The 12,244-nt window shown below is 43.8% G+C and overlaps 1 protein-coding gene across 1 annotated transcript; it reads left to right on the top strand.

Annotated features, from left to right (window-relative positions):
- The first annotated feature begins 6,224 nt into the window (after positions 1-6,224).
- EEF1A1 (eukaryotic translation elongation factor 1 alpha 1) lies at positions 6,225-11,682 on the top strand. Its single transcript, XM_052645450.1, has 7 exons — positions 6,225-6,402; positions 6,663-6,842; positions 6,961-7,257; positions 7,335-7,485; positions 7,585-7,841; positions 7,926-8,160; positions 8,263-11,682. The coding sequence occupies exons 1-7, from the start codon at positions 6,259-6,261 to the stop codon at positions 8,385-8,387; spliced, it is 1,389 nt and encodes a 462-aa protein (XP_052501410.1). The 5' UTR covers positions 6,225-6,258; the 3' UTR covers positions 8,388-11,682.
- The last annotated feature ends 562 nt before the right edge of the window (positions 11,683-12,244 follow it).

Raw genomic sequence — 12,244 nt, 5'->3', positions numbered from 1 at the left:
TGGTGATGGACAGGGAGGCCTGGCGTGCTGCGATTCATGGGGTCGCAAGGAGCTGGACACGACTGAGCGACTGAACTGAACTGAATGTTTGTAAAAATGGTCTGCATCTTCAGTTACATTATCTCAGTTCTGTAACATACATGTCACAATATACTGTACAGTAGGATAATGAGTTAAAGGGTGACTTTTCACTGCAAGATCACACAGCTAATAAATAAAATTGCTTGGGGACTTCCCTGGTGGTCCAGTGGCTGAGACTGAGCTTCTAATGCAGGGTACTTGGGCTTAATCCCTGGTCAGGGAACTAGATCCCACATGCTGCAACTAAGACCCAGCATAGCCAAATAAATAAATAAATAATTTAAAAAATAAAGAGGAATAATTATAAAAATAAATTGCTGGGAACATACTCCGGCTCTTCTTTTAATCCAGTGTTTGTTCTATGTGTGTTCTATCTATGTATGTTAAGTAGATTTAGTCATGTTCAACTCTGGGCAATCCTATGGACTATAGCCCACCATGCTCTTCTGTCTATGGGATTCTCCAGGCAAGAGTACTGAAGTGCATTGTCATACCCTCCTGCAGGGCATCTTCCCAACCCAGGGATCGAACCTGCGTCTCTTGTGTCTCCTGCATTGGCAGGCAGGTTCTTTACCACTAGTGCCATCTGGGAAGCCAGGTGTTATCTATGAAGACACAGATATTGTGGATAGACACAGATATTGTGGAGTCACAATAAGTAGTTAGGGAAGATTATTTATCCTTTCCTTTATACCGAATGAGAAAGCATATATCCTGGTAGGCACTGGATTTGACATCATGAGAGCAGTAGCAGAAGTATTTTTAGTTTCCTTAATATTCCTGGCATATCCTTTATACTTTCTCTAAACTGCTAAAAAAAAATGAGTAACATTTCGCTGTATAACTTCTGTACATTTTTTTACTATGTACCTATTTCAACATGTTTGCAAATAAAATGATAGCAAAAAGTTTATCTTCTCTACTGAATTAAGTTAGCATCACAACGAACGGCATACCAATTGAGGGCAGGTGTTCTCCTGCCTATAGAAACATGGTCTTTACTAGATAATTGAATGCCGTTGGTGGTATCTTTTCATGTCATTGCATATTAGAATTGTGAGGTAGGTGCTCAGTACGAGTAACGAGCAGACCCATGTAACACATGAACTGAGAAGCGAAGACTGTTGGGTATCACAGATCTGTAAGCAGCAGACAGAGGTCTCCTTGAACCAAAACCTCTGCAATTTTCATTAGATTGTACTGCCTAGATCTGCTGGTTAAAGTCAGGACTAACTCTCTGGTCAGATTTTTTTGGGTTTCAATACTGCTCTGCTGGACACATGTCCTCACAGAAAAGATCTCCAATATGTATTAAGTGTAAAAAGCAAGGTGATATATTTTATTTTACTACTTTTGCAGAAATAAAGCGAAACTTCAAAAAAGAATTTATGTCTGCATTTGCTTATTACCCACATACTCTCAGTTGCCTACAGGCTCTCCATCTGTAAAGTATGGGTGCTGGGATTACATTAAATATTGCAAATATCAGAACAGTGCCTGGCACTCTGAAGTACCATTTTATTTGGATTCTCAGTTCAAATTCCCTAGCATAATCATTTTCTAAACTACCCTTTTAAAAATCGTTTTCAATTGCAGAGGCAAGATGAAAATGTGGCAAGCTACAGCAAAAATGTAATTACTTAAAGCTGCTCTAAATTTGGCCCGAAACAGAGCGATTAGCCAATACCGAAAGACGCTTGGTGAATCACAATTACTGTACAGATATCCCAAAGAAATTGTTCACTACTTTACTGAATAATTTATTTGGTTATTACCAAGATCTTCCCCCCACCCCTCCCAAAAAGGGTCGCGAAGATATTGACGACAATGTATTTTAACAGCTTGCTACCCTGAAGGGTATAAAGCAACTTGAAGGAAAATCAAGCAAAATAACGACCTTAGATTGCAATCCGCAAAACACATTTACAAGTCTCAACAACGTTATTGTTACCGCTTGAGCATCTAAGTTAAAGGCACACTGTAACTGCTGTAACGTCGTGGGAAAAGATGTGCTAGGATTACAGCACTGCAAAACTGGGGGTCCGGGGAAAAGGGCGGACGCGCGAAGCTAACGAAAACCATCCCCCTCCCCCCTGCCCCTCGGCCACGCGGGGTTTTCAGCCTCCTCCCTGGCGCTTCCTTCCGCCGTCCGCGTCCAGAGAGTGACCTCAAGCAGGGGGCGGGGCCGGGGCGGGGCCGCCTCGGCGCAGAGTGATCCGATTCCGCGGCCGCCGCCCCCCCGGCCTGCCCACAGGTGTCGAAGCGCACGCGAGGCGCGGGCTCGCCCTCGCGTGCACGCCGGCGCGCCCTGCGCCGCGCGAGCCTGCCGTGCGACGCGCTTCCCGCTGCGCTCCGCGTCCACCCGGAGCACGGACGTGGGCTCTGCTCCGAGCAGCGGCTTGGGGCCGCCGTCTAACCCTAGCTCGCTCTGTGGCTCGAGATCTCTCCTGTTCTCTAAAGTCTCGGCCCTTAGCGCAGCAGGACTGAGAGCACCCGGTCGGTGGTGCTCAGTAGGTCACTTATGGGATCAATCAAGGACTATTGTAGGATTTTGCAGTTCCTTAAGAACTATTTTGAAGGATTTTTCTGGAAGGTATTTATAAAGTGTATATACGGATCCGCAGGCTCAGGCCTTGGGGACAACTTTCAATTAATTGTGCCTATTTTACAGAGGTCACGTGTCTCACTTTTTTTCTAAACTGAAATTATATTGGATGTTTTCTTACCAATATCTGCTTTCATTTTGACTTTTCTTTCTTAGATTAGATGGATCTGCAATTCTGGATTTCATGTAAAACTTTGAAATATTCAACTTTCGGTGTCTTTAGTCTTTGTTTCCTTCCCTCCTGTCATTAAATAACCGGTTCTTAAAGTTTCCAAAATGTTGTCAGTCCTGTTAGTATGACCTCCAATAATGTACACACCTAAACCATCTGAGGAGTATGGGAAGAAAGCATGGTAAAGAAGCTTGTAAAATAATAAATCTAATGTGGCAACCTAATCTTAATATGAAATAACACTGTGCTGTTAATATCACTGTCGTACACAAATATGACTGTGAGAATATAGTTCCAAGAGATTAGCCATTAATTAATATTTCCAAGTTAATAAGAGCAGAGGTATTTGCATTGTTCTATTGCTAGTGATTTATTTTCACTTGTACTTCTTACATCTTTATCTTATTACAAACATGGACTAGCATATCAAGATGATTTCATTCCACATGTATATGACTGGGTAAGGACACTAGGAAAACGCACTGTGAAAAAAGAATTTGTGGAAGAAGAAAAGCTAGAAATATAGACATTATAGAAAAGGCTTTTGTTGCTAGAAACAGATGTTACATGTGTTTCTAGAGAAACTTCATATGCCTTTCTTTCATGAAAACTATATCAATGCTAAAACAAGCCTACAGACTCCTAATAAAGAAAGAAAAACTTGATTTTTAGAAATGTGTGGCTGCAAAGAATGTGTATAAAGGCTGTAACAAAAGACTTTCTTTTATAAAGAAAAAAAGGCATTTGGATTCTGAGAAGTGACTGGAAGCTAGGATTGGAAGAACTGTATTATAGAATGAAATTGAAAGTAAACACCATGGAAATTTGCCTATAACTGCTTCCCACTGTTTTATATGTTTTCCTCTTCTAATTTGATTGTGGGTTCCTCTCCAAAAGGAGGTACTTCTTTTGCACATGCCAGAGTTTCACTTTGCCCTGGACACATAGTAGGTTCTCAAATTGTGTTAACAGATTGGCTGAAAAAGTTGTCCTGATGTGCTATATGTGGAAGAAGAGACAAAATGTGTGTTAGTTACTCTGTTGTGTGCGACTCTTTGCGATCCCATGGACCGCAGCCCACCAGGCTCCTCTGTCCATGAAATTCTCCAGGCAAGAATACTGGAGTGGGTTGCCATTTTCTTCTCCAAGAAAATGATCTAGTAATTAAGCTCATTAAATATAAAGCTTCTTCTGCAGGAGTGTTTCTGAGAGTCTGCCCTTATTGCTAAACTAAAAAGGTCTCATCCAGTCTCACCTTAGATTTATGCCTAAAATGTAGTTAGAATCAACAGGATGAGGGAAAACAAAGCTATTTACTTAGACGGGATAGGCCATTTTTGGGAAGCAGTGATTTCACAGCAGTGTCGGAGACTGTAAACTGCGTGGATAAGCTTGCTGATGCTGTAGATCTTAGTCTCTACATGAGATCATGTGGAAAGGCTGAATATGAGAAACTCTTTTTAGGTTTTCCATGCTTGCACTCAAACGACTGTACACCGGAAAATGTACCAGAAGACCAGGCACAGACTCATGATTTCGTTAACGTAATAACACTAGAGTTAGAAGTAAAGCAAACTGCAGGATTTAAGTCTATTCTAAACTGAAAAACTGGACATCTGGAGTACCACATGGCGTGAGTGTGTGGTATGAACTTTGAATAAAAGCTATGAATGGCGAAAGCAAAGAGGCTGCCTCTGGAGCATATTCGTCCGGTTGCTCGCCTCCGAACAGAACCAGTCGTGGATTCTCCGGCCCTGTCGGCCTCCGCCCTCGCCCGCAGCCCAGGTCCCCGGGCCTTAGACTTCTCTCCAGTCGGAAGGGGCGCGGAGGGTAGGAGGCGGTGAGACACCAGCCCTGGTACAGCAGGAGGCTCGAGGAGTTGGTCCGGAACCCGCGAAACTGCAAGGCTGGGGACGGGAGATGGACTGCGGGTTAAAGGGCTACCCTAATATCGGTGTCTGCAGTTAAATCGGGAATGGTATAGAGGGAAGCTTCTGGACGTCCCCACCCGGCCGCCTCCTCGCCGCCCCACCCCCCCAGCTGTGCAGCGAGTAATTCATACAAAAGGACGACTCGCCTCTGCCCCGGGAAGCCCAGGGACCGTCGATAAACTCCCACTACCCTGGAACCGAGGGAGCGCTCGTCCCCGCCCCCCACCGACCCGCTCTCGTCCTCCTCTGGGTCTAGAGGAGCATGCGCGGGGCGCCCAGCGCTCGTCCGTGGGCTGAGCGTACATCGCCTACGGTCCCCGAGACGTTGGGGGAGGGGATGGAGATTGAACTGGTGCCTGGTGGAGGCGGCGCGGGGTAAACTGGGAAAGTGGTGTCGTGTGCTGGCTCCGCCCTTTTCCCCGAGGGTGGGGGAGAACCGTATATAAGTGCCGTAGTCGCCGTGAACGTTCTTTTTCGCAACGGGTTTGCCGCCAGGACACAGGTGAGTGCCGGGTGTGGTTTCGGTGGGCCCGGCCTCCGCCGACGGCCGCGGCCTTCGCGTGCGTGTACCTCCCGCCGCGCCCGTGGGCATCTTCACCATGTTCTTGACCCGAATTTCGGGGTGTGAGCGGGTGGGGGTGGGGAGGGGAGAGTTCGAGGCCTTGCGCTTTTCTCGCAGTACCTTCGCCTCGTGATTGGGTTGAGGCCTGGGCTGTGGCACCGTGGCCGCTGCGTGTGGATCCTGCCGCGCTTTGCCGCCCGGTTCCCCCCACCCCGCCGCCACACACACACACTATCGAACAACTTCACACAGCCGCGGGCTTTTCGGCCGGGGCGGTTCACCTGAGGCCGGCCGGGGGCTGACAGGATGGGCTTCTCGGCGCTCGTCGGGATCTGCGGTGGGGGGCGGCCGCGAGGCGCAGAGGACTTGGGCCGGCTTCCCCCGCGCACATGCCGTCACGGCCTCGCTGGCCCGAGGCGGGGCGGGAGAGCCGTGGCGGCCGGGCGAACAGAGCGCCGCCCCACCCGGCACCAGTTGCGTGCGCGGAAAGATGGCCGCTCCCCGGCCCCTCTGCACGGCTTCAAAATGGAGGACGCGGCGGCCCGGGCGGGGAGCGGCCGGTGAGTCACCCGCACAAAGGCCCCGGCCCCGTCCCAGCCTGGCGCCGCTTTCTTGGGACACCCACCCCCGCCCCCCGCGGCCGACCGGGTGCCGTCCTGGCCTCTCGATGCCTCGAGGTTCTAGAGCTACACATGGGGTGGGGGAGGGGAATCTGGACGGTGGAGCTTATGGGTGGAGACTTGAGTTGGGCCAGCTTGGCACTGGTTGTAATGCTCCTTGGAATTTGCCCTTGGAGTTTGGATCGTAGCTTTTTCTTCAGTTTCCAAACAGTGGTTTAAAGTGTTTAACACACCTCCACCCCTTTCCAATTAGGTGTCGTGAAAACCACCGTTAAACCTAAGCCAAAATGGGAAAGGAGAAGACCCACATCAACATCGTTGTCATTGGGCACGTAGATTCAGGGAAGTCTACCACGACTGGCCATCTGATCTACAAATGTGGCGGGATCGACAAGAGAACAATTGAAAAGTTCGAGAAGGAGGCTGCCGAGGTAGGCAAAATTAGAATGAATATTGGCTGAGCAAGTGCATTTGAGTGGCAATTTTCCGAAAACTAGCCACTAGTCTAGACTTTTACTAGTTAAAAGGTAAATTGCAAAGTTTGCTAAGTCAGGTAACTTTTGAAAATAAGGTAAATGCACTTAAGTGTACAGTTGTAAGTGAAATCCAGCATTTTTTCCAAGTTAGGGAAAAGAACTTCATGCTGGAGTTCATGTTTTAGTTACCAAGTAATTGTCGTTAATCTTTCTAGATGGGAAAGGGCTCCTTCAAATATGCCTGGGTCTTGGACAAACTGAAAGCTGAACGTGAGCGTGGTATTACCATTGATATCTCCCTGTGGAAATTTGAGACCAGCAAGTACTATGTTACCATCATTGATGCCCCAGGACACAGAGACTTCATCAAAAACATGATTACAGGCACATCCCAGGTTTGTGAGACTAAAAACTACTGAAAATAACTCTTTGGGTCTGTTTTTACACTGGGAAAGCCATGGATCCTTTTTAAGAACTTTGTTTAACAGGATGTGGACTTGTTTTCTTTCAAAGGCTGACTGTGCTGTCCTGATTGTTGCTGCTGGTGTTGGCGAATTTGAAGCCGGTATCTCCAAGAACGGGCAGACCCGTGAGCATGCCCTTCTGGCTTACACCCTGGGTGTGAAACAACTAATTGTTGGCGTTAACAAAATGGATTCTACTGAGCCACCCTATAGCCAGAAGAGATACGAGGAAATTGTTAAGGAAGTCAGCACCTACATTAAGAAAATTGGCTACAACCCCGACACAGTAGCATTTGTGCCAATTTCTGGCTGGAATGGTGACAACATGCTCGAGCCAAGTGCTAATGTAAGTGATTTTCAAGTTTTTAAGACTTAAGGTCTGTAATGGGGTTTAGTTTGATGGTAACCCAGCCTTTCTTTTAGATGCCATGGTTCAAGGGATGGAAAGTCACCCGTAAGGACGGCAATGCCAGTGGAACCACCCTGCTTGAAGCTCTGGATTGCATCCTGCCACCAACTCGCCCAACTGACAAACCCTTGCGTTTGCCTCTCCAGGATGTCTATAAAATTGGTGGTAAGTAGAATAAAACCATTAGAATTTGTCTGGGTTGGCATAATACCAATTCGGCCTTCGTTTGAGGCATTTATTAAGTGCTGTAAACATTTATTTTAGGTATTGGTACTGTCCCTGTGGGTCGTGTGGAGACTGGTGTTCTCAAACCTGGCATGGTGGTCACCTTTGCTCCAGTCAATGTAACAACTGAGGTGAAGTCTGTAGAAATGCACCATGAAGCACTGAGTGAAGCCCTTCCTGGGGACAATGTGGGCTTCAATGTCAAGAACGTGTCTGTCAAAGATGTCCGTCGTGGCAATGTGGCTGGTGACAGCAAAAATGATCCACCCATGGAAGCTGCTGGCTTCACAGCTCAGGTAACACTTAGAGACAAGTTTTTATTTACTGCTATAACTTTTAAGGGTCTTTGAGACACAACTAAATGCAAGTCTTCTTTCCAGGTGATTATTTTGAACCATCCAGGCCAGATCAGTGCTGGGTATGCACCTGTGCTGGACTGTCACACAGCTCACATTGCTTGCAAGTTTGCTGAGCTGAAGGAGAAGATTGATCGTCGTTCTGGGAAAAAGCTGGAAGATGGCCCTAAATTCTTGAAATCTGGTGACGCTGCCATCGTTGATATGGTTCCTGGCAAGCCTATGTGTGTCGAGAGCTTTTCTGATTATCCTCCCCTGGGTGAGGATGTTTTTCTGCTGTAATTAAAAACTAAATTTTAGAAGTAAACTTAAAAGGTTTGAAAAATGTCTCTAATGGTAATACAATGTTTGTTTTCCATAGGCCGTTTTGCTGTGCGTGACATGAGACAGACAGTTGCTGTGGGTGTCATCAAAGCAGTGGACAAGAAGGCAGCTGGAGCTGGCAAGGTCACCAAGTCTGCCCAGAAAGCTCAGAAGGCTAAATGAATATTATCCCCAATACCTGCCACCCCAGTCTTAATCAGTGGTGGAAGAACGGTCTCAGAACTGTTTGTCTCAATTGGCCATTTAAGTTTAATAGTAAAAGACTGGTTAATGATAACAATGCATCGTAAAACCTTCAGAAGGAAAGGAGAATGTTTTTGTGGACCATATGTTTTGTGTGTGGCAGTTTAAGTTATTAGTTTTTAAAATCAGTACTTTTTAATGAAAACAACTTGACCAAAAATCTGTCACAGAATTTGAGACCCATTAAAAAAAAGTTTAATGAGAAACCTGTGTCTTCTTTTGGTCAACACTGTAATTCCCTATAGTACTACTTTGGTAAGAGTTGCTTATAAGCTATTTCTAGTGAAACAATTTTCAAATTATGGGTTTGTATTTCTAGGGTGGAGCTTCAGGTTTGTTAACCTTAAGTTGAGAGCTCATCTGTTTTAATAACATCTTAAGCATTGGTGCAACACTTTCTAGATTACGACAGATGAGCGAAGAGTAACTTTTATATGTAAGCTAGTTTGTAAGGTCAGATTCTATAGTATAGAAGCTCCTGTTGCATATAAAATTTTGTATGGTTACATAAATGAATAAATATGTCATTTAGTTTCCAGTTATGAGGATGTGCATTCACGTTTATAATAAGTAGTTAATCTAAAATGTGAGGCTTAAACAGTATTGAGTACTGCCCTGCTAGAGTTAATTGTATACAGGTTCTAGGAAAAATAAAAGACTAGGAAAAATAAAAGATGCTGGAGGCTAATTGTGTTTCCTGTCACTTAAATAGAAATGAACTTTATAGGAATTTTCATCTAATGGGCAAGGTTGGGTGATGAGAACATTGCTACATTGGCGAGGAGGGTATGGCCCATTTGGGTCTTGAGTGTAGGTTCATCTAGTTAATGTTTTCAAAGTTAACTGCCATTTAAAAAACTAGAAAGGAAGTTGGAAAGTTGTCATTTGCAGGTTGCTATAATGTGACAGTTGAATGAAAATAACCCTTAACACCAGAGGAATTTTGTAACCTGTCAATTGCAGGGCTTGGTCACAAATGGGAAAAGCTAGGTAGTCAGCTGATAATTGGTCTCTGGGTATAAGCAATGTAATTCTAAGTTAACCTTGGTTTTGATAGTAAAAGTCTTAACACATTTGCGGAAACTGAGTAATTCTGTATCTGATAACTTGGCTTTTATAATATGAAAGGAAAATTAATCCAGCTGGAACTGGTGAAATCACACCAGATAGCATCCTAGAAGCCTTTTTTGCAAATAGAAAGCATCCTGTGAAATGTAGACAGGTGGATTGTTAATTGCAATTTTTCCTGGATAAAAATAATTTATATGGCCATTGGTAGGGGCTCTAAAATGACAAAAGATTTGGTCCCTAGCTTGTTCCTTAATGTTTTGACAGGTATGGTGTTAACTGATTAAAGGAGATATGAATAAAGATTGCTAGCTAGTAAATAGTGAAGATTTGTCTTCACAAGGAAGGTTTCATTGCAGAAAATAGCTTTCATTAAGTGTAAGTTTAAGGAGAGCAAGACAGTTGGCATACTTGGAGCCATAGATTTGTCTGTACAGAATTGCTGTGAGCGCCACCTACTGGTGGTCACTACAGACTAGTTTTAAAACATGAATTTCTAGATTCAGGATAAATGTTTTGGTCAGTTTTTTATACAGTTGCCTTTTTCAATATGAACTGACTGAAAAGATTTATAAAGCAAACTGGTGCTTGACCTTAAACCCCATTTTTAAAATTGCCTAGCTGTTGAAATGGGATCATGTTGAAACTTGGCCCCAGGAATTCTTGCGTGGTTTCAGAATGAGAGGCAGTATGATTTCTGAAAAAATGATTCTTAATCCTATTTCCAGAATAGGCAGTCTAGTTGAGTTTTGGTCAGATTATGCTTTGGGGGTTTTTTCAAGAGCATGAGCAATTCATCTGTTTGGGTTCTGGTCTGCCCAAAAGCAGATTGCATATACTGAAGAGCTTGATTACTAGTAATTTGCAGAATGGGGTATATACCAGGACAGGACTATAGATTTTTTTTTATTAAAGTATTTACCTTCGTTACCTTTTTTTAGGTTGAGCACTGAGCTCATGCCAAAAACAGGCTGTTTCTGGCTCTATATACAATTCTTGAAATAGGCCATTCTAGGAAAGGGATGAAAAGTTGTGTGTCAAGATGTCCTTTTATGTTTTCAGTGGATAGGTGTTAGATGTCCTTTTGAAATGCTGCAGCACTATATAGTCATCTGGGAATTATTAAAGGTATATTAGTTATTCCCTTGTATCTTGAATGAGCAGCATGAGTTCTCAATCTTGTGATAAGAGCAAGCTCTTCCATATGAGAAGGTGGAATGAAATGTGTTTTCCTTTATTTGCAATGTTCCTGAAATTTTTCCTGATCTGGTTTTGCTTTTCATGACTTCTCTCCTTTTTTCTTCCACCTTTCTTCTCACCACCTTTTTTCTTCTCTCACCCAGGTGGCATCAGAGTCCTCTGTTTGCAGGCCTCTGGGAACTTCCTAGACAAGTTAAAATCACAATTGAAGTTGCATTGCTTGCTCAGGTGATAGTGATTTAGAAAAAACATTGGAAACTGCCACATGGCTTCTGAAAGGTCATTGACCTCTGATCCGATGGAAAACTTGGAAAGGATCATATGGGTGTCTTTTCTAAATAGGTTATGCTACATAGTCCTGCTGTTAATAGAAATGAGTGAGGTTAGTGAATTTGTCATATACCTGGGACAACCTTCAGCAGGCCCATGGATCTCCAAGCCTTGAGTGCTCAGAGAGAACAAAGATCACGTTAATATTTCAAGTAAGCAATAATAGAAAACTTAGCGGAATATTTTAAAGTTCTTACCACTTTCTTCATTGAGGTCCTTAAGCTAAAATTTACCCTGTAAAAGCGTTTTGCAAGTTTGGTAAAGTTTACCAAAAAACAGTTTATTTACCACAGTCATGGTATAGAATATTCCCATCACCTTTCCCCCTCCCTCAAATTCCCCATGCCCCTGTGTGGTCAATCACTCTTCTCTACCTCTTATTCTTGGTAACTACTGACCTATATTCTTTTCCCGTTTTGTTTGCAGCAGTGTCAGAAACCTGAATTGATACCATATGTAGCCTTTGAATCTGGTTTCTTTGTAGCATGATGCCTTTGAGATCTGTTTTGCATGTATCAGTAATCTGTTCCTTTTTAATAACTATAAGCTTGTTTACAGCTGAGGGACATTGGTTGTTTTGGATAATTACAAATAAACCACTAAACATTCACGTATAGGTTTGTGTGTGATTATAGGTTTTCATTTTCCTTGTGTAAAAACCAAGGAGTGGGATGGCTTATTAGTTCTTGGCAAGTGTATACTTTTTAAGAAACTGCTAAAATTTTTCAGTGAACCGTTAGTAATTTAGGTGAAGTAGTTTTATTTTGATATGAAATTTTTGAAAATAATTCATTTGGCTGTTATTGTCGGGTCTCAGTTTTGGCACATGGGATCTTAGTTATATCACTATCTCCCATTGTAGCACAGCTAGGGGCCCTCTAGTTGTGGCATATAGGGTTAGTTGCCTGACCAGGGATCGAATCCACATCCTCTGAATTATTAATCATTGGACCACCAAAGAAGTCCTTGATGTGATTAATTTTTTAATGAAAATTAATTTGAATAAGGTTTCCCTTGTAGCTCAGTAAAGAATCTACCTGCAGTGCAGGAGACCTGGGTTCGATCCCTGGGTTGGGAAGATGCCCTGGAGAAGGAAATGGCAAACTGCTCCAGTATCTTTGCCTGGAAAATGTCATGGACAGAGGAGCCTTGTGGGCTGCAGTCTATGGGGTTGCAGA

Source organism: Budorcas taxicolor, chromosome 9 (assembly GCF_023091745.1).
Source record: "Budorcas taxicolor isolate Tak-1 chromosome 9, Takin1.1, whole genome shotgun sequence".
In the NCBI taxonomy this organism is placed as follows: domain Eukaryota; kingdom Metazoa; phylum Chordata; class Mammalia; order Artiodactyla; family Bovidae; genus Budorcas; species Budorcas taxicolor.
The sequence above is the reverse complement of the archived record's forward strand: the minus strand, read 5'-3'. Positions and strand labels throughout refer to the sequence as shown.